The sequence below is a fragment of the Ascaphus truei genome, unplaced genomic scaffold (assembly GCF_040206685.1).
Source record: "Ascaphus truei isolate aAscTru1 unplaced genomic scaffold, aAscTru1.hap1 HAP1_SCAFFOLD_2514, whole genome shotgun sequence".
NCBI classification, from domain to species: Eukaryota; Metazoa; Chordata; class Amphibia; order Anura; family Ascaphidae; genus Ascaphus; species Ascaphus truei.
This window is the reverse complement of record NW_027455445.1, coordinates 15,176-36,953: the sequence shown is the minus strand read 5'-3', so window position 1 is coordinate 36,953 and position 21,778 is coordinate 15,176. Positions and strand designations below refer to the sequence as shown.

At 51.6% G+C, this 21,778-nt stretch overlaps 1 protein-coding gene across 1 annotated transcript; it reads left to right on the top strand.

The window, feature by feature from the left end:
* Positions 1–1,562: 1,562 nt before the first annotated feature.
* Positions 1,563–16,844, top strand: LOC142481322 (uncharacterized). The gene is made up of 2 exons (XM_075582788.1): positions 1,563–1,810; positions 14,071–16,844. Exons 1-2 carry the CDS (start codon positions 1,768–1,770, stop codon positions 16,494–16,496), a joined length of 2,469 nt encoding a protein of 822 aa, XP_075438903.1. The 5' UTR covers positions 1,563–1,767; the 3' UTR covers positions 16,497–16,844.
* Positions 16,845–21,778: the final 4,934 nt, after the last annotated feature.

The window sequence follows — 21,778 nt, the reverse complement described above, 5'->3', positions numbered from 1 at the left end:
CTCTGGATCAAAATAAATAGTGTGTGCCAGATGATTTTAATAAACCACTGGTACTGAGTTCGCACAGTATTCCTGATGCGGACCTGTGTGGTAGGTGATTATTCCAGGTGTGTCCGGGTAAGTACTGAGATTGCAGGTCACAGAGATATAATATATAAGGTACTTAATGGTAAGCGTGACCTAACTGATAGACATAAAAAACAAATACACTATGTATATCAGTGGTAGTATAGTGCAATCAGCTAAGCTCCTCAATGGAGAAGTGTGTGTGCTCCTGTCAGTGTCAGAATGACCTAAGGTAAACCCTCTGCGTGCTATACTCCAGGGGTGTGTGGACCTATATTAACCAGCGTGGTTAGAGTCAGAGGTAGGTATCCTGACTAAGGTCATAAGGGTCAGTATCCCAATCTGGGAGACGCTGATGATGGGGGGCAGGCTGGTGACTCACAATAAACAGAGTGATTATTATTGAAGCTGAAGGAACCTCACAGATGGTATGCAGCACCCCAACACTGCAGGGCAGCTGCAGTGTGCTGAAGGTACGTTCCCTCAGTACTGTTATACCGGAACTAACTAGTAGTTAGGATACTAACTACTCGCCTTGAAAAAGCCCTTCGTGAAACGCGCGCGTCGGCACTCAGTATACACGTGCACGCGCAGATCAGGACTGCCTCCTCATGATTCTCAGAGACCGCGAGCTAATGCGGTAGTCTGCGAGTGCGTTTTTATACAGGACAAAAGTGCCCCGACGGTCACTCTTAGCCTCCTAAAGGTGTTTATAGGGATAGTGTTCCGGTATAACAGTACTGAGGGAGCGTACCTTCAGCACACTGCAGCTGCCCTGCAGTGTTGGGGTGCTGCATACCATCTGTGAGGTTCCTTCAGCTTCAATAATAATCACTCTGTTTATTGTGAGTCACCAGCCTGCCCCCCATCATCAGCGTCTCCCAGATTGGGATACTGACCCTTATGACCTTAGTCAGGATACCTACCTCTGACTCTAACCACGCTGGTTAATATAGGTCCACACACCCCTGGAGTATAGCACGCAGAGGGTTTACCTTAGGTCATTCTGACACTGACAGGAGCACACACACTTCTCCATTGAGGAGCTTAGCTGATTGCACTATACTACCACTGATATACATAGTGTATTTGTTTTTTATGTCTATCAGTTAGGTCACGCTTACCATTAAGTACCTTATATATTACATCTCTGTGACCTGCAATCTCAGTACTTACCCGGACACACCTGGAATAATCACCTACCACACAGGTCCGCATCAGGAATACTGTGCGAACTCAGTACCAGTGGTTTATTAAAATCATCTGGCACACACTATTTATTTTGATCCAGAGCCAATATGGTGTTCTTTATTTAGGATCAACCCACCCTTAGTACGTCGTTCGACCAATATTTTATAATAGCTGTTTAATAAAGATTATGTTTTTAAATCATTCACTTACCACCAGAGTGTGAACCTGAGTGCTATATTGGGTTCCTTCTCTCCTTCACTTTCCAATTCCTTGCAAGAAGAAAGAAAAGACGTCACATTATTAACAACTTGTATCTTTTTCAGCTCTTCCTTTATAAAATAGACATTACTTTGAGACCTCACTTACTGTCCAAATTTTAGGTTTGTAAATTGTGTGAGAAACGAGGAAGAACAGAACCTTGTGGCGTTGCAGTACCACAGGGAAATCTACTACAGAACCTGCACAGACCTCCTGGTCTGGTATGGAGATGAATATGGGAAAGAGCTTGGTATGAAGTGGGATACGCTGTGGAAAAGTAACACGCCAGCACAAGGTAATCAGGAATATGTGTGTTATGTGGTTTTTACATCTTTATTGTCTTATTACTGAAGTTAAATTGCAAAAATTGATACACCATTATGGGTCAACTAGAACTTAATATCACTAAACCTGACTTGAGTCAAACGGCCGGAAACATCAAACTGCGATTGTGTGTGTGTGTGATGGGTGGGTGGGTGTGTTTGTGAAGGGTGTGTGTGAAGGGTGGGTGGGTGTGTGTGAAGGGTGGGTGGGTGGGTGTGTGTGTGTGTGTGTGTGTGTGGGTGTGGGGGTGGGTGTAGGGTGGGTGTGTGTGTGTGAAGGGTGGGGGGGGGTGTGAAGGGTGTGAGTGTGTGTGTGTGTGTGTGTGTGTGTGTGTGTGTGTGTGTGTGTGTGTGTGTGTGTGTGTGTGTGTGTGTGTGTGTGAAGGGGGTGTGAAACAAAGAAAGACAGGGAGGTGGGAGACATTGGGGGAGGGGGAGAGAAAGAGACATGGAGAGGTGGGAGACATATTGGGGAGGAGGAGAGACATGGAGAGGTGGGAGACATTGGGGGGAGGGGGAGAGACATGGAGAGGTGGGAGACATATTGGGGGGAGGGGGAGAGAAAGAGACATTGTGTGTGGGTGTGTGTGTGTGAAGGGTGGGTGGGTGTGTGAAGGGTGGGTGGTGTGTGAAGGGTGGGTGGGTGTGTGAAGGGTGGGTGGGTGTGAAGGGTGTGTGTGTGTGAAGGGTGGGTGTGTGTGAAGGGTGGGTGTGGGTGAGTGTGAAAGGTGGGTGTGTGTGAGTGTGACGGGTGGGTGGGTGTGAGAGTGTGAAGGGTGGGTGTGTGTGAGTGTGAAGGGTGTGTGTGTGTGTGTGTGTGTGTGTGTGTGTGTGTGTGTGTGTGTGTGTGAAGGGGGTGTGAGACAATGAAAGACATGAAGGTGGGAGACATATTGGGGGAGGGGGAGAGAAAGAGACATGGAGAGGTGGGAGACATATTGGGGGAGGGGGAGAGACATGGAGAGGTGGGAGACATTGGGGGGAGGGGGAGTGAGAGACATGGAGAGGTGGGAGACATTGGGGGGAGAGGGAGAGACATGGAGAGGTGGGAGACATTGGGGGGAGGGGGAGAGACATGGAGAGGTGGGAGACATATTGGAGGGAGGGGGAGAGAAAGAGACGTGTGTGTGTGTGGGAGGGGGTGTGTGTGTGGGAGGGGGTGTGAAGGGTGTGTGTGTGTGTGTGTGTGTGTGTGTGTGTGTGTGTGTGTGTGTGTGTGTGTGTGTGTGGGGTGTGTGTGTGTGTGTGTGAAGGGTGGGTGTGTGTGTGTGTGTGTGAAGGGTGGGTGTGTGTGTGTGTGAAGGGTGGGTGTGTGTGAGTGTGAAGGGTGGGTGTGTGAAGGGTGGGTGTGTGTGAGTGTGAAGGGTGGGTGTGTGTGAGTGTGAAAGGTGGGTGTGTGTGAAGTGTGTGTGTGTGACAAAGAAAGACATGGAGGTGGGGGACATATTGGGGGGAGGGGGAGAGAAAGAGACGTGTGTGTGTGTGTGTGTGTGTGTGTGTGTGTGTGTGTGTGTGTGTGTGTGTGTGTGTGTGTGTGTGTGTGTGTGTGTGTGTGTGTGTGTGTGTGTGTAGGGTGTGTGTGTGTAGGGTGTGTGTGTGTAGGGTGTGTGTGTGAAGGGTGGGTGTGTGTGAGTGTGAAGAGTGGGTGAGTGTGAAAGGTGGGTGTGTGAGTGTGAAAGGTGGGTGTGTGAGTGTAGGGTGTGTGTGTGTGTGTATGTGTGGCAAGAAAGACATGGAGGTGGGAGACATATTGGGGGAGAGGGAGAGAAAGATATGGAGAGGTGGGGGACATTGGAGAGAGGGGGAGTGGGAGACATGGAGAGGTGGGAGAGACATGGAGAGGTGGGAGAGACATGGAGAGGTGGGAGACATTGGGGGAGGGGGAGAGACATGGAAAGGTGGGAGACATATTTGGTGGAGGGGGAGAGAAAGAGACATGGAGAGGTGGGAGACATATTGGGGAAAGGGGGAGAGGTGGGAGAGACATGGAGAGGTGGGAGACATTGGGGGGAGGGGGAGAGACATGTTGGGGGGAGGAGGAGAGGGAGACATGGATGGATGGGGAGAGAGACACTGGGGAAGGTGAGAGAGACACTGGGGCTAGGTGTGAGAGAGAGAGACTGGGGGAGGTGAGAGAGAGACACTGGGGAAGGTGAGAGAGAGAGACACTGGGAAGATGAGAGAGAGAGAGAGACACTGGGGGAAGGTGAGAGAGAGAGGGACACTGGGGGAAGGTGTGAGAGAGAGACACTGGGGGAAGATGAGTGTGTGACACTGGGGGAAGGTGAGAGAGAGAGGGACACTGGGGGAAGGTGTGAGAGAGAGACACTGGGGGAAGGTGTGAGAGAGAGACACTGGGGGAAGGTGTGAGAGAGAGACACTGGGGGAAGGTAAGAGAGGAAGACACTGCGGGAAGGTGAGAGAGGAAGACACTGCGGGAAGGTGAGAGACAGAGAGAGAGACTCTGGGGGAAGGTGAGAGAGACACTGGGGAAGGTGAGAGAGACACTGGGGAAGGTGAGAGAGACACTGGGGGAAGGTGAGAGAGACACTGGGGGAAGGTGAGAGAGACACTGGGGGAAGGTGAGAGAGACACTGGGGGAAGGTGGGAGAGAGAGAGACACTGGGGGAAGGTGAGAGAGAGAGACACTGGGGAAAGTGAGAGAGAGACACTGTGGGAAGGTGAGAGAGAGAGGGACACTGGGGGAAGGTGTGAGAGAGAGACACTGGGGGAAGGTGTGAGAGAGAGACACTGGGGGAAGGTGTGAGAGAGACACTGGGGGAAGGTGAGAGAGGAAGACACTGCGGGAAGGTGAGAGAGGAAGACACTGCGGGAAGGTGAGAGACAGAGAGAGAGACTCTGGGGGAAGGTGAGAGAGACACTGGGGAAGGTGAGAGAGACACTGGGGGAAGGTGAGAGAGACACTGGGGAAGGTGAGAGAGACACTGGGGGAAGGTGAGAGAGACACTGGGGAAGGTGAGAGAGACACTGGGGGAAGGTGAGAGAGACACTGGGGGAAGGTGAGAGAGACACTGGGGGAAGGTGAGAGAGACACTGGGGGAAGGTGAGAGAGACACTGGGGGAAGGTGAGAGAGACACTGGGGGAAGGTGAGAGAGACACTGGGGGAAGGTGAGAGAGACACTGGGGGAAGGTGGGAGAGAGAGAGACACTGGGGGAAGGTGAGAGAGAGAGACACTGGGGAAAGTGAGAGAGAGACACTGTGGGAAGGTGAGAGAGAGAGGGACACTGGGGGAAGGTGTGAGAGAGAGACACTGGGGGAAGGTGTGAGAGAGAGACACTGGGGGAAGGTGTGAGAGAGACACTGGGGGAAGGTGAGAGAGGAAGACACTGCGGGAAGGTGAGAGAGGAAGACACTGCGGGAAGGTGAGAGACAGAGAGAGAGACTCTGGGGGAAGGTGAGAGAGACACTGGGGGAAGGTGAGAGAGACACTGGGGGAAGGTGAGAGAGACACTGGGGGAAGGTGAGAGAGACACTGGGGGAAGGTGAGAGAGACACTGGGGGAAGGTGAGAGAGACACTGGGGGAAGGTGAGAGAGACACTGGGGGAAGGTGAGAGAGACACTGGGGGAAGGTGAGAGAGACACTGGGGGAAGGTGAGAGAGACACTGGGGGAAGGTGAGAGAGACACTGGGGGAAGGTGAGAGAGACACTGGGGGAAGGTGAGAGAGACACTGGGGGAAGGTGAGAGAGACACTGGGGGAAGGTGAGAGACACTGGGGAAGGTGAGAGAGACACTGGGGGAAGCTGAGAGAGAGACACTGGGGGAAGGTGAGAGAGAGACACTGGGGGAAGGTGAGAGAGAGACACTGGGGGAAGGTGAGAGAGAGACTGGGGGAAGGTGAGAGAGAGACACTGGGGGAAGGTGAGGGAGAGACACTGGGGGAAGGTGAGGGAGAGACACTGGGGGAAGGTGAGGGAGAGACACTGGGGGAAGGTGAGGGAGAGACACTGGGGAAGGTGAGGGAGAGACACTGGGGGAAGGTGAGGGAGAGACACTGGGGGAAGGTGAGGGAGAGACACTGGGGGAAGGTGAGGGAGAGACACTGGGGGAAGGTGAGGGAGAGACACTGGGGGAAGGTGAGGGAGAGACACTGGGGGAAGGTGAGGGAGAGACACTGGGGGAAGGTGAGGGAGAGACACTGGGGGAAGGTGAGGGAGAGACACTGGGGGAAGGTGAGGGAGAGACACTGGGGGAAGGTGAGGGAGAGACACTGGGGGAAGGTGAGGGAGAGACACTGGGGGAAGGTGAGGGAGAGACACTGGGAGAAGGTGAGGGAGAGACACTGGGAGAAGGTGAGGGAGAGACACTGGGGGAAGGTGAGGGAGAGACACTGGGGAAGGTGAGAGAGAGAGACACACTGGGGGAAGGTGAGAGAGAGAGACACACTGGGGGAAGGTGAGAGAGAGAGACACACTGGGGGAAGGTGAGAGAGAGACACACTGGGGGAAGGTGAGAGAGAGACACACTGGGGGAAGGTGAGAGAGAGAGACACCCTGGGGGAAGGTGAGAGAGAGAGACACGCTGGGGGAAGGTGAGGGAGAGACACGCTGGGGGAAGGTGAGAGAGGGAGAGACACTGGGGGAAGGTGAGAGAGGGAGAGACACTGGGGGAAGGTGAGAGAGAGAGACACTGGGGGAAGGTGAGAGAGAGAGACACTGGGGGAAGGTGAGAGAGAGAGACACCGGGGGAAGGTGAGAGAGAGACTGGGGGAAAGTGAGAGAGAGAGACACTGGGGGAAGGTGAGAGAGAGAGACACTGGGTGAAGGTGAGAGAAAGAGACACTGGGGGAAGGTGAGAGAGACACTGGGGGAAGGTGGGAGAGACATGGAGAGGTGGGAGACATTGGGGGGAGGGGGAGAGACATGGAAAGGTGGGAGACATATTTGGGGGAGGGGGAGAGAAAGAGACATGGAGAGGTGGGAGACATATTGGGGAAAGGGGGAGAGACATGGAGAGGTGGGAGACATTGGGGGGAGGGGGAGGAGACATGGAGAGTGGGAGACATTAGATGGATGGGGAGAGAGACACTGGGGGAAGGTGAGAGAGACACTGGGGCTAGGTGTGAGAGAGAGAGAGACTGGGGGAGGTGAGAGAGAGACACTGGGGGAAGGTGAGAGAGAGAGACACTGGGAAGATGAGAGAGAGAGAGACACTGGGGGAAGGTGTGAGAGAGAGGGACACTGGGGGAAGGTGTGAGAGAGAGACACTGGGGGAAGATGAGTGTGTGACACTGGGGGAAGGTGAGAGAGAGAGGGACACTGGGGGAAGGTGTGAGAGAGAGACACTGGGGGAAGGTGTGAGAGAGACACTGGGGTAAGGTGTGAGAGAGAGACACTGGGGGAAGGTAAGAGAGGAAGACACTGCGGGAAGGTGAGAGAGGAAGACACTGCGGGAAGGTGAGAGACAGAGAGAGAGACTGGGGGAAGGTGAGAGAGACACTGGGGGAAGGTGAGAGAGACAATGGGGGAAGGTGAGAGGGACACTGGGGGAAGGTGAGAGAGACACTGGGGGAAGGTGAGAGAGACACTGGGGGAAGGTGAGAGAGACACTGGGGGAAGGTGAGAGAGACACTGGGGGAAGGTGAGAGAGACACTGGGGGAAGGTGGGAGAGACACTGGGGGAAGGTGGGAGAGAGAGAGACACTGGGGGAAGGTGAGAGAGAGAGAGACACTGGGGAAAGTGAGAGAGAGAGACACTGTGGGAAGGTGAGAGAGAGAGGGACACTGGGGGAAGGTGTGAGAGAGAGACACTGCGGGAAGGTGAGAGAGGAAGACACTGCGGGAAGGTGAGAGACAGAGAGAGAGACTCTGGGGGAAGGTGAGAGAGACACTGGGGGAAGGTGAGAGAGACACTGGGGGAAGGTGAGAGAGACACTGGGGGAAGGTGAGAGAGACACTGGGGGAAGGTGAGAGAGACACTGGGGGAAGGTGAGAGAGACACTGGGGGAAGGTGAGAGAGACACTGGGGGAAGGTGAGAGAGACACTGGGGGAAGGTGAGAGAGACACTGGGGGAAGGTGAGAGAGAGTCACTGGGGGAAGCTGAGAGAGAGACACTGGGGGAAGCTGAGGGAGAGACACTGGGGGAAGGTGAGGGAGAGACACTGGGGGAAGGTGAGGGAGAGACACTGGGGAAGGTGAGGGAGAGACACTGGGGGAAGGTGAGGGAGAGACACTGGGGGAAGGTGAGGGAGAGACACTGGGGGAAGGTGAGGGAGAGACACTGGGGGAAGGTGAGGGAGAGACACTGGGGGAAGGTGAGAGAGACACTGGGGGAAGGTGAGGGAGAGACACTGGGGGAAGGTGAGGGAGAGACACTGGGGGAAGGTGAGGGAGAGACACTGGGGGAAGGTGAGGGAGAGACACTGGGGGAAGGTGAGGGAGAGACACTGGGGGAAGGTGAGGGAGAGACACTGGGGGAAGGTGAGGGAGAGACACTGGGGGAAGGTGAGGGAGAGACACTGGGGGAAGGTGAGGGAGAGACACTGGGGGAAGGTGAGGGAGAGACACTGGGGGAAGGTGAGGGAGAGACACTGGGGGAAGGTGAGGGAGAGACACTGGGGGAAGGTGAGAGAGAGAGACACACTGGGGGAAGGTGAGAGAGAGAGACACACTGGGGGAAGGTGAGAGAGAGAGACACACTGGGGGAAGGTGAGAGAGAGAGACACACTGGGGGAAGGTGAGAGAGAGAGACACACTGGGGGAAGGTGAGAGAGAGAGACACACTGGGGGAAGGTGAGAGAGAGAGACACACTGGGGGAAGGTGAGAGAGAGAGACACACTGGGGGAAGGTGAGAGAGAGAGACACACTGGGGGAAGGTGAGAGAGAGAGACACACTGGGGGAAGGTGAGAGAGAGAGACACACTGGGGGAAGGTGAGAGAGAGACACCCTGGGGGAAGGTGAGGGAGAGACACGCTGGGGGAAGGTGAGGGAGAGACACGCTGGGGGAAGGTGAGGGAGAGACACTGGGGGAAGGTGAGGGAGAGAGAGACACTGGGGGAAGGTGAGAGGGAGAGACACTGGGGGAAGGTGAAAGAGGGAGAGACACTGGGGGAAGGTGAGAGAGGGAGAGACACTGGGGGAAGGTGAGAGAGGGAGAGACACTGGGGGAAGGTGAGGGAGAGACACTGGGGGAAGGTGAGGGAGAGACACTGGGGGAAGGTGAGGGAGAGACACTGGGGGAAGGTGAGGGAGAGACACTGGGGGAAGGTGAGGGAGAGACACTGGGGGAAGGTGAGAGAGAGAGACACACTGGGGGAAGGTGAGAGAGAGAGACACACTGGGGGAAGGTGAGAGAGAGAGACACACTGGGGGAAGGTGAGAGAGAGAGACACACTGGGGGAAGGTGAGAGAGAGAGACACACTGGGGGAAGGTGAGAGAGAGAGACACACTGGGGGAAGGTGAGAGAGAGACACCCTGGGGGAAGGTCAGGGAGAGACACGCTGGGGGAAGGTGAGGGAGAGACACTGGGGGAAGGTGAGGGAGAGACACGCTGGGGGAAGGTGAGGGAGAGACACGCTGGGGGAAGGTGAGGGAGAGACACTGGGGGAAGGTGAGGGAGAGAGAGACACTGGGGGAAGGTGAGAGGGAGAGACACTGGGGGAAGGTGAAAGAGGGAGAGACACTGGGGGAAGGTGAGAGAGGGAGAGACACTGGGGGAAGGTGAGAGAGGGAGAGACACTGGGGGAAGGTGAGAGAGGGAGAGACACTGGGGGAAGGTGAGAGAGGGAGAGACACTGGGGGAAGGTGAGAGAGAGAGACACCGGGGGAAGGTGAGAGAGAGACTGGGGGAAAGTGAGAGAGAGAGACACTGGGGGAAGGTGAGAGAGAGAGAGACACTGGGGGAAGGTGAGAGAGAGAGACACTGGGTGAAGGTGAGAGAGAGAGACACTGGGGGAAGGTGAGAGAGACACTGGGGGAAGGTGGGAGAGACATGGAGAGGTGGGAGACATTGGGGGGAGGGGGAGAGACATGGAAAGGTGGGAGACATATTTGGGGGAGGGGGAGAGAAAGAGACATGGAGAGGTGGGAGACATATTGGGGAAAGGGGGAGAGGTGGGAGAGACATGGAGAGGTGGGAGACATTGGGGGGAGGGGGAGGAGACATGGAGAGTGGGAGACATTGGATGGATGGGGAGAGAGAGACATGGAGAAGTGGGAGACATTGGATGGAGGGGGAGAGAGACACTGGGGGAAGGTGAGAGAGAGACACTGGGAAGATGAGAGAGAGAGACACTGGGAAGATGAGTGTGTGACACTGGGGGAAGGTGAGAGAGAGAGGGACACTGGGGGAAGGTGTGAGAGAGAGACACTGGGGGAAGGTGTGAGAGAGAGACACTGGGGGAAGGTGAGAGAGAGAGACACTGGAGGACGGTGAGAGAGACACTGGGGGAAGGTGGGAGAGAGAGAGACACTGGGGGAAGGTGAGAGAGAGAGAGACACTGTGGGAAGGTGAGAGAGAGACACTGTGGGAAGGTGAGAGAGAGACACTGTGGGAAGGTGAGAGAGAGACACTGTGGGAAGGTGAGAGAGAGACACTGTGGGAAGGTGAGAGAGAGACACTGTGGGAAGGTGAGAGAGACACTGGGGAAGGTGAGAGAGAGAGACTGGGGGAAGGTGGGAGAGAGAGAGACACTGGGGGGAGGTGAGAGAGAGACTGGGGGAAGGTGAGAGAGAGAGACACACTGGGGGAAGATGAGAGAGAGTGTGACACTGGGGGGAGGTGAGAGAGAGACACTGGGGGGAGGTGAGAGAGAGACACTGGGGGAAGGTGAGAGAGAGACACTGGGGGAAGGTGAGAGAGAGAGACACTGGAGGAAGGTGAGAGAGACACTGGGGGAAGGTGGGAGAGAGAGAGACACTGGGGGAAGGTGAGAGATAGAGAGACACTGGGGAAAGTGAGAGAGAGAGACACTGTGGAAAGGTGAGAGAGAGACACTGGGGGAAGGTGAGAGAGAGACTGGGGGAAGGTGGGAGAGAGGGAGAGAGACACTGGGGGAAGGTGAGAGAGAGACACTGGGGGAAGATGAGAGAGAGTGTGACACAGGGGGAAAGTGAGAGAGAGAGACAGAGACACTGGGGGGAGGTGAGAGAGAGACACTGGGGGAAGGTGAGAGAGGAAGACACTGGGGGAAGGTGAAAGAGGAAGACACTGGGGGAAGGTGAGAGAGGAAGACACTGGGGGAAGGTGAGAGAGGAAGACACTGGGGGAAGGTGAGAGAGGAAGACACTGGGGGAAGGTGAGAGAGGACGACACTGGGGGAAGGTGAGACAGAGACACTTGGGGGGGAAGGTGAGAGAGAGAGACAGAGACACTGGGGGGAGGTGAGAGAGAGACACTGGGGGAAGGTGAGAGAGAGAGACACTGGGGGAAGGTGAGAGAGGAAGACACTGGGGGAAGGTGAGAGAGGAAGACACAGGGGGAAGGTGAGAGAGGAAGACACTGGGGGAAGGTGAGAGAGGAAGACACTGGGGGAAGGTGAGAGAGGAAGACACTGGGGGAAGGTGAGAGAGGAAGACACTGGGGGAAGGTGAGACAGAGACACTTGGGGGGGAAGGTGAGAGAGAGACAATGGCAAAAGAGAGTGTGTGTGTGTGTGCTCTGGCACGGGAGGAGGTGGTTCCCTTTTCAGACCAATGAGCTACAAACCCACTGGTAGCAGGGCCTTCCAGCACCTGGAGTCGCCGGAGCAGGTCCCCGACTCATGATTGTCTATCCCTCCCCCCCCCCCCCCACCCACCCACCGGCTAAACGGAGGAATGAGGGTCAGGCAGAGATGGCAGAATTGAGGGACTTGGGAGGAGGATGATTTTTGGGGGGCTGAGGGTTATTCTTTGGGTCATGGGGGTCACTTGGGAGTATTGATCAGCAGGGGAGATTCATCAGTTCCCCCCTTGAGTTTGGTTATGGGGTTCCCTTGGCAACATTTAAAACGGGGATTTAATAAATAAAAATAAAACAGGTAGGAGTGGATGACACTGGGGTAAGCAGTGGGAGAATGAAAAAAGGTAGGGGAAGGGGGGGAGGGAAGGGAGGTAGCAAAGAGGTGGATGAATGCTCCCTCAAATGGTTTGCCTTTGTGCACCAGAAAAAAAATATTACCAGATGCCAGCAAACAATAAAATAAACAGATCGTGATCCAATACTAGTATACTGCCTGCGCGCACGCCTGCAGCCAAAGCGATTTGTGAACTTGGCTGCAGGAGATTGTAGACGTGTGGCGGACGTGTCACAAAGCTGATTCGCCCTTATTGGCTGAACCAGCTCACGTGCCCTAACGTCATGTTATTTTGATTACATCAGGCAGAGGAGGGGGGGGGGGCGAGAAATTTCATGGATGAAAAGGGGGGCTCGGCATAAAAAGTTTGCTTACCCCTGAGCTAAACCAACATGGAATAGATGATAAAATAGTTATTAAAATACATTACAGTACATATTAACCCCTTAGTAGTCCATGAGTCAACTAGTCATCGGTTTGCATTACTAGCTGACAACAAAGAGGATAATATAAACACTACACTACCTACCCCTCTTTGCCACCTTAGTGGCTAGTAAAGCATGGTTAGTTCTTGGTTTGTCCTGCAGGCATAAACTAAACACTTCGGCTCAGAGATATCAAATTCTGTTAAAGTGGCGCTAATATCGCTCCCGGGGAAATAATGATAGTGTTATAACCGCAATTTTAAGGTGGTATATATCAAGATTGTGGTAATAATTTACTGGGTGCTATTTTTGGGCCAATCTCACGATATGGGAATTAACGTGACCCTTAATAATGTGTTACATACCGCATTGGGTTAATATTTCTATCATAGGCTTCTGTAATGTCTATTATTACAGAAACCTATGATCAAAATAACATTAACCCGTTTCATGCCTGTGTTTACCCAGGTATACCACAGGCACCAAAGGGGTTAATATTTTATTAAAAGAAACCATTATCTAACCCTGTTGACCCGTTAGTGGCCAGTAAAGCACAGCCATTCTAGTTGCTAAGGTAATTAATGGGTTAACCCCTCTCACCACCACCTCGACCCCTCACCGGAAACCTATCCACCCTCCCCAGGGCCACTACCGCCATCACCCACGTACCCTACCTCGGCCCCCCTTCTAGACTAATGCCCAATATCCCTGTTGGACAAATGTGGTTTTAAACAACAAAAAATATATACAAGTTTAAAACAAAACAAAGAACATTCAAAATACATTTTACACATAAAACCATTGATTATCACTGTGGATAACTAGACCCTTTTAATGGGGGGGGGGGGGGGCAGTTATCCACATTGGCAATAAATGGTAACCCAGTAATAAATAAATACATCAACAATATTAAAATACATTAATAACCCCCCTTCATTACCTCAGTGGCTAACCGCTAAGGTAATGAAGGGAGTTGGTGGATGTACCATGTGGTGAATGCCCTTTTTGGGTGCTGGGATATCACCTTAAAGGAGGGAATCGCATTCCTTTTTTTGGAATCACATTCCATGATTGTGCATCGTTTTTGTGTTTGCATTGTCCCCATCACCATTGTGTGTTTGTATGTATGTGTATATATTTGTTTAATAAAATGCAAATGTTTGTATGGGGGAGCATCAGTAACACAAGTACAGACTCCTTGTTCCCTTAAAAAAGAAAAAAAACCTTTAAACAATTGTGTTACAAAATTAACACAGTTCTGGAATTCACTGGATGATATTGGTATAGTTTAATTAAGTCTGAATAACATCTGGGATGTCAAATACAATAATTTGGCATTTGGTTTCTGATTTAGCAGAAAGTTGGGTCATCCTATAACTATTAGAGCCCTGGCACATGATGCGGTAACGGGAAAACCCGGTGACTGAAATGTAAGCTTCTAATGAGGCACGTATTCTATTCATTGTACAAACCGTTTTTAATTATACCTTCACAACTGAAACTATCTAAGGATTTGAAAATATTTCTGACACTTTAATTGGTGTTTTGCAGCTTGTGAGATTTCCTTTTAAATTGTTAAATATTATGATCCACTTTTTAAATGTATGATCCACTACATCTGCTCTCCCGGCCCTAATGCTGCACATGTGCTAAACCCTTCATTTTTACAATGTACATCAACAGTTTACTTTCATCCTGAACTTTTTGTGATATGCCAACTTACCTCTCCTTCATGACCTTTTGCAAGAAAGTGTGTGTAACAGTGACTTTTTTTTATCTCGTCTAGTACAAAGACAAGCTCCAATAATCCACCCATGTCAGCACTGCAAGGTTGCTTTTAGCAGTCAGGATTACCTCCTCAAACATCTGAAGTTCAAACACCCAAATGAGTATATGGAAAAGAAGAGGACAGAACAATCTTGCAACATTCCAATAAATATGGCAGAAAATGCATCTTTCAACCAGTCAAGGCAAATATTAAACAATGTAACTGCTTCTCATTCCAAAAAATATTTAATAGCAGCTGCCACAGGAAAAGATCTTGGAGAAAGTGGGAAGAGTCTGACTTGGTTATCAGACCAGAACCTACAGAAGAAGACACAGACTGGGGGGAGACTGCATGTTTGTGGGGAGGGATTTAGTGACTTATCCAGCCTGGACACACACATGAGGACACACAGAGGGGAGAGACCGCATGTATGTGGGGAATGTGGGAAGGGATTTAGTGTTTTATTCAACCTGAGGAAACACAAGAGGACGCACACACAGGAGAGACCGCATGTATGTGAGGAATGTGGGAAAGGATTTAGTCAGTTATCACATCTGAAAACACACAAGAGGACACACACAGGGGAGAGACCGCATGTATGTGTGGAATGTGGGACGGGATTTGGTCGGTTATCACATCTGAACACACACAAGAGGACACACACAGGGGAGAGACCGCATGTATGTGGAGAATGTGGGAAGGGATTTAGTGACTTATCTAGCCTGCGGACACACAAGAGGACACACACAGGGGAGAGACCGCATATATGTGGGGAATGTGGGAAAGGATTTAGTCAGTTATCACATCTGAACACACACAAGAGGACACACACAGGGGAGAGACCGCATGTATGTGGGGAATGTGGGAAGAGATTTAGTCGGTTATCCAGCTTGAACATACACAAGAGGACACACACAAGGGAGAGACCTCATATATGTGGGGTATGTGGGAAGGGATTTAGTGTGTCATCCAGCCTGAACACACACATGAGGACACACACAGGGGAGAGACCGCATGTATGTGGGGAATGTGGTAAGGGATTTAGTGTGTCATCCAGCCTGAACACACACATGAGGACACACACAGTGGAGAAACCGCATATATGTGGGGAATGTGGGAAGGGATTTAGTCGGTTATCACGTCTGAACACACACAAGAGTAAGCACACAGGGGAGAGATCACATGTATGTGAGGAATGTGGGAAGGGATTTAGTCGGTTATCCAGCCTGAACATACACAAGATGTCACACACAGGGGAGAGACCGCATGTATGTGGGGATTGTGGGAAGGGATTTAGTGACTTATCCAGCTTGCGGGGACATAAGAGGACACACACAGGAGAGAGACCACATGTATGTGCGGAATGTGGGAAAGGATTTAGTCGGTTATCCAACCTGAACACACACAAGAGGACACACACAGTGGAGAGACCGCATGGATGTGGGGAATGTGGGAAGAGATTTAGTGATTTATCCATCCTGGAAACACACAAGAGGACACACACAGGGGAGAGACCGCATGTATGTGGGGAATGTGGGAAGGGATTTAGTCAGTTATCGCATCTGGACTCCCACAAGAGGACACACACAGGGGAAAGACCGCATGTATGTGGGGAATGTGGAAAGGGATTTAGTCAGTTATCCAGCCTGAACACACACATGAGGACACACACAGGGGAGAGACCGCATATATGTGGGGAATGTGGGAAGGGATTTAGTGTGTCATCCAGCCTGAACACACACATGAGGACACACACAGGGGAGAGACCGCATGTATGTGGGGAATGTGGAAAGGGATTTAGTCGGTTATCCAACCTGAACATACACAAAAGGACACACACAGGGGAGAGACCACATGTATGTAGGGAATGTGGGAAGGGATTTAGTGATGTATCCAACCTGAACACACACAAGATGACACACACAAAGGAGAGACTGCATGTATGTGGGGAATGTGGGAAGGGATTTAGTGATGTATCCAACCTGAACACACACATGATGACACACACAGGGGAGAGACCACATGTATGTGGGGAATGTGGGAAGGGATTTTGTGATGTATCCAACCTGAACACACACATGATGACACACACAGGGGAGAGACCACATGTATGTGGGGAATGTGGGAAGGGATTTAGTCGGTTATCCCACCTGAACATACACAAGAGGAAACACACAGGGGAGAGACCACATGTATGTGGGGAATGTGGGAAGGGATTTAGTGACTTATCCAGCCTGATCAGACACAAGAGGACACACACAGGGGAGAGACCGTATGTATGTGGGGAATGTGGAAAGGGATTTAGTGTGTTATCCAGCCTGAACACACACAAGAGGACACACACAGGGGAGAGACCATATGTATGTGGGGAATGTGGGAAGGGATTTAGTGTGTCATGCAGCCTGAACATACACATGAGGACACACAGGGGAGAGACTGAATGAATTTAGTCGGTTTTAAAGCAATGACACACACAGGGGAGACACCGTATGAATGTGGGAAGCGATTTTGTCGGTTATCACATCTGAACACACACATGAGGAAACACACAGGGGAGAGACCGCATGTATGTGGGGAATGTGGGATAGGATTTAGTCGGTTATCACATTTGAACACACACAGACGAGAGACCTATCTCTAAAGCCTGGCATGTATTAATAAATGTATAACTTCTTAAGTGCAGGTTATTTGTATCATTCTTATTGTAGTTTTATGTAAAGAAAAATGTTCTTAATGTTTCATATTTCCATGTTGTTGGTTCTAATAAAATGTACGTTCCCTATTATGCTGAAGCTGTCTGTAGCCTCACTCAACTGTGAATCTGAATAGTTTTGCTGCGACCAATTGTTGTTTTAGGGTAAGGGCTTGAGGTAAGGGGTTTTAGGGTAAGGAGGGAGACTTCGGATTTAGGGTAGGGGGTTTAGGCACTTTAGTGGCAAAGTGACAAGCGGTGGGGTCAGGCCGTGACCGAATGTCCTGTGAATACTGAGGGGGAGAACAGAGACACAGACTAATGTCCCCAGTTAGGGACATTAATGTAGCTGCCTTTACAAACTGTATGAGAGCAACAAGTAGGGCCTCCGACGGGGGGACAGGTGTCCCTGGTCTAGTGGCTACGGGGGGGGGGGGGTCAGTCAGGCAGCGGCTCAAGTTAGCCCCAACCTCTGGGCAGGCCCAAATACTGGGCCCCGGCACTCCATTAGCTGCCGGCCTCTTCCTTTCCCTATGTCCGACGCAGAGCTTCCAATACCGGTGGCGCGAGACGGGCCTCTGATGTCAGCGTGCCAGACGTTAGCTGGGCCTCAGCTTCCGGTGCGCGTTGACTTTGGGAGCTCAGCATGGGACAGAGTGAGGAAGAGGCCTACAGCTGACGGAGAGCCGGACCTGGCTGCGACCTGCAGTTGGGCCTGGCCAGAGGTCACAAAGCCGTCACTTAGAATGGCGAAACGCGTAGAGCGTGACCCTCAGCCTACGATTGAGAGAGAAAGAGATTGCTAGGAATCCCGTGATGTCACTATCCAACCGGCCGAAACACCGGAAGTGACGTATTGGCCCCCGGCAAAGACGCAGAACGGAGGCTTGCAGCGATGGCGAAGTTGTGCTGTGACTCTAAGATCGCTACTCAGTCACCACCTTCACCTCACCTTCCATGCTGTAATTCCTTTTGGATCTTGTAAGCCTCCAATTTAACTTTTTTGGATAAATCGTTTGTTACCATTTGCATCTTGGCTTTGTGTCTCTCTCTTTTGTGATTGTGATACCTCCTACATGCTCCAGCCTGTGACCATCCACTTTAGTTGGATAACTGCATATTTATTTCCAGTATATTGTGAGTGTTCACTTGGGAGCTTTCTACACATTGTGTTTTGTTTAGACAATATTGCACTATGTAGTCTTTATTCTTTTTAAGGTTCATCATCGCTCCCCTGGTTCTTCTTTGCCCATTTTCGTTTGGACCATGAAACAGTCCTTCTAAGGGTTTGAGTGGTTTTTTTACCTTTCTTATTGCACGTGATTTATTTTATTTGTCACTTTGCACCATATTAATACAGTATGTTTACATGGGCAAAACAAGGTGTTTTAACCCCTCAGGTGCTCAGAAGATTAATCACGGGTGCTGCTGTATGTAACCTCCATAACATAGTCAATAAATATTGATTACTCGCTTCACGTGGCTATACATTAGAGCTCCCAGTATGCACACATAATCTTTCCCAGCAGCTGGAGGTCCCGTATCGCTCGTTAGATCCGTCGCCCTCTTGGAAATGATCCCTGTGCCGGTAATCAGCTGTAGAATCAGCGTGTAGATCCGTGGCTTCTGTGATGATCGCGTTGATCTTCCTGCCGCCAACCCTCCTGCAACTGAGTGTACGCAGTGGGCGGTCACATGACCGGCGGCTATGGTGTCGCTTCAGGCTGACGGAACGTAGCGTGGGAATGTGTCTGGAGGTTCAGGAACAGCAGCAACCCGGCGTGCCTGCTACGGACATCAATAGCAGAGAAATCCACCCAGTGGGGAAGGGGGGAGCCAGGCAGCAGCACAGCAATGAAGAACGAGAGGCTGATGGTGCTAGCTAAAAAATGGACTTTATTGAAACAGCGTGCTGACAAGTCCTCTGACGCGTTTCAGCACACAGTGCCTTTGTCAAAGAGTATCTTGTCAGCAAATCAAACCTCCTTAAGTAGTGTGTGCAATCACTGATACACCTGTATGTGTGGCCCAATCATTGAGCTACAGGTTTCCAGCATCACATAATCACCACTTAGGAGCATGGTTAAAAACAAAGAGATTAGGAACAAGCATGTCAAATCATTGATGTATATAGTATGATACAATACAAAGTTTGCCTTATATACTTAAGCAATCAATTTGTCACAACAGAGCTAGCCTGTTCCCATTTAAAAACAAAGATGAATAAGATCATATGCACACTGGTATTTAAGTCTTATGTTTTAATCTAATTGAATAGCGATATACCTATAGATAAAAAGAGCAAGAAAATGACGAACAATCTGTGAGCTTGTCATATAGCACAATGTTTAATATGATGTATTTCAAAAGAATAAAAGAAACAGAGAAAGATATGAGTGTGTGGAGGGAAAGGGGAGGGGAAAAGGGGGAGGGGGGGGGACAGGGGGGGAGAGAGGGGCAAGGGAGGGGGGAAGGGGGAGAGAGGGGCAAGGGAGGAGGGGGAAGGGGGAGAAGGGAAGGGGAGGGGAGGGGGGGGGAAAAGGAGCTGGTGGAGAACACTATGAAGATTTATTCTTCCAAGAAATGTTTTAACTCCCATTCTATATTTCATCCATGGGGTTGTAGTGTGTTGAGGGAAAAAATCCATAACATTTCTCTTTTGTTGAGGCAATTTAACCTATCACCTCCTCTAGTGTGGGTGGGAATGTGTTCTACTCCATAGAATTTAAAATTCTTAAGACCGCCAAGCGGACACTGTGAAAAGTGTTTTGATACGTGATGGAATAAGTCCTTTTTATTAATTAATCTCAAATGTTCTGATATTCTTATATGTAAAGGTCTGATTGTCCTGCCCACATACTTGTTATTGCATCCACACACAATCACATAGATAACATAACTGGTATGACAGTTAATGAACATGTTGATTCTATGTTTACCTTTAGGGAACAATGTATGCACTCGTTTGGTGGGCAGAGCAAATTTGCAACATTTACAAAAACCACATTTGTGGAAACCTTTAGGTATATTGCAAATACGAGACTGTTGTGCAGATTGAAAAAGACTTTTAGAAATAGATGAAGCAAGTGTGTTGGCCTTTCTGAATGCAAACTTAGGTCCAGACCTGGTGAAGAGTCCCAGGTCTGGATCTAATTTAAGTACATTCCAATGCTTGGAAACTATTTGTCTGATCTGTGATGCTTGCTTACTAAACTTGGTAATGAATAAAGGACTTTCACAAAATGATTCTGTATTCTTTTTGGTCTTATATTTAATCAAGGTACTTCGATCTGTAGAGTCTGCATTCTCAAAGGCCAAATCAACATCTGTTTTTGAATATCCCCGTGTTAGGTATTTGGATTTTAATGTCTCTGAATGTTGCAGAAAGGTATCCTGATTGGAACAAATACGTTTGTACCTCAAAAATTGTCCCTTGGGGATACCACGAATGAGTGACTTAGGGTGACTGCTGGTCGCATGTAGATAGGAGTTTCTGGCATGAGGTTTGGTGAAGATATCTGTTTGGATACCAGTGGTTGGATCACCATGGATAGCCACATCAAGATAATTAATTGTATTAGTGTCTGTTTGAAATGTGAATTGAAGATTGATGTCATTACAATTAATAATGTGAAAAAAAGTGTGAAAGCTATGTACATCACCATCCCAAATGAAAATCAAATCATCAATAAACCTTTTGTAAAAAACAATATTAGAGCGGAATATATTAGTGCTACCATAGATGTGAACAGATTCCCATAAACCCATAAAAAGATTGGCATATATCGACCTTTATTCCTTACAATACTAAGGGACCTTGTGTCTCCACATTTGAAAGGCTTGTTGATAGAGATCTGAGGTTATTAGCACTGGAGTGGAGGAGGGGTGGAGTGGGGGGGAGTGGAGGGGGGGGGGTAGAGTTGAGGGGGGGGGGTAGAGTGGAGGGGGGGTAGAGTGGAGGGAGGGGGTGGAGGGGAGGGAGGGGAGGGAGGGGGGGTAGAGAAGAGGGGGGGGGTAGAGTGGAGGGGGGGATAGAGTAGAGGGGGGGTAGAGTGGAGGGGGGGTAGAGTGGAGGGGGGGGTAGAGTGGAGGGGGGGTGGTAGAGTGGAGGGGTGGTAGAGTGGAGGGGGGGTAGAGTGGAGGGGGGGGGTAGAGTGGAGGGAGGGGGTGGAGGGGAGGGAGGGGGGTAGAGTGGAGGGGGGGGTAGAGTGGAGGGGGGATAGAGTAGAGGGGGGGTAGAGTGGAGGGGGGTAGAGTGGAGGGGGGGTAGAGTGGAGGGGGGGGTAGAGTGGAGGGGGGGGGATGGTAGAGTGGAGGGGGGGTAGAGTGGAGGGGGGGGTAGAGTGGAGGGGAGGGGGGGGTTGAGTGGAGGGGGGGGTAGAGTGGAGGGGGGGGGGTAGAGTGGAGGGGGGGTAGAGTGGAGGGGGGGGGGTAGAGTGGAGGGGGGGTAGAGTGGAGGGGGGGTAGAGTGAAGGGGGGTAGAGTGGAGGGGGGGGTAGAGTGGAGGGGGGGGTGGAGGGGAGGGGGGTAGAGTGGAGGGGGTGGTGGAGGGGAGGGGGGGTAGAGTGAAGGGGGGGTAGAGTGGAGGGGGGGGTGGAGTGGAGGGAGGGTAGAGTGGAGGGGGGTGGAGTGGAGGGGGTGGAGTGGAGGGGAGTGGAGGGGGATGGTGTGGAGGGGGGGTGGAGGGGAGTGGATGGAGGGGGGGTGGAGTGAATGGGAGTGAAGGGGGGTGGAGTGGAGGGGGGAGGGGAGAGGGGAGTGGAGGGGAGGTGGAGGGGAGTGGAGGGGGGGTGGTGTGGAGGGGGGTGGAGGGAGGGTGGTGTGGAGGGGGGGTGGAGGGGAGTGGAGGGGGGTGGAGTGGAGTGGAGGGGGGTGGAGTGGCGGGGAATGGAGGGGGAGTGGAGGGGGGGTGGAGTGGAAGGGGGGTGGAGTGGAGGGGGGTGGAGTGGAGTGGAGGGGGGTGGAGTGGAGGGGAGTGGAGGGGGGATGGTGTGGAGGGGAGTGGAGGGGGTGTTGAGTGGAGGGAAGTGGATG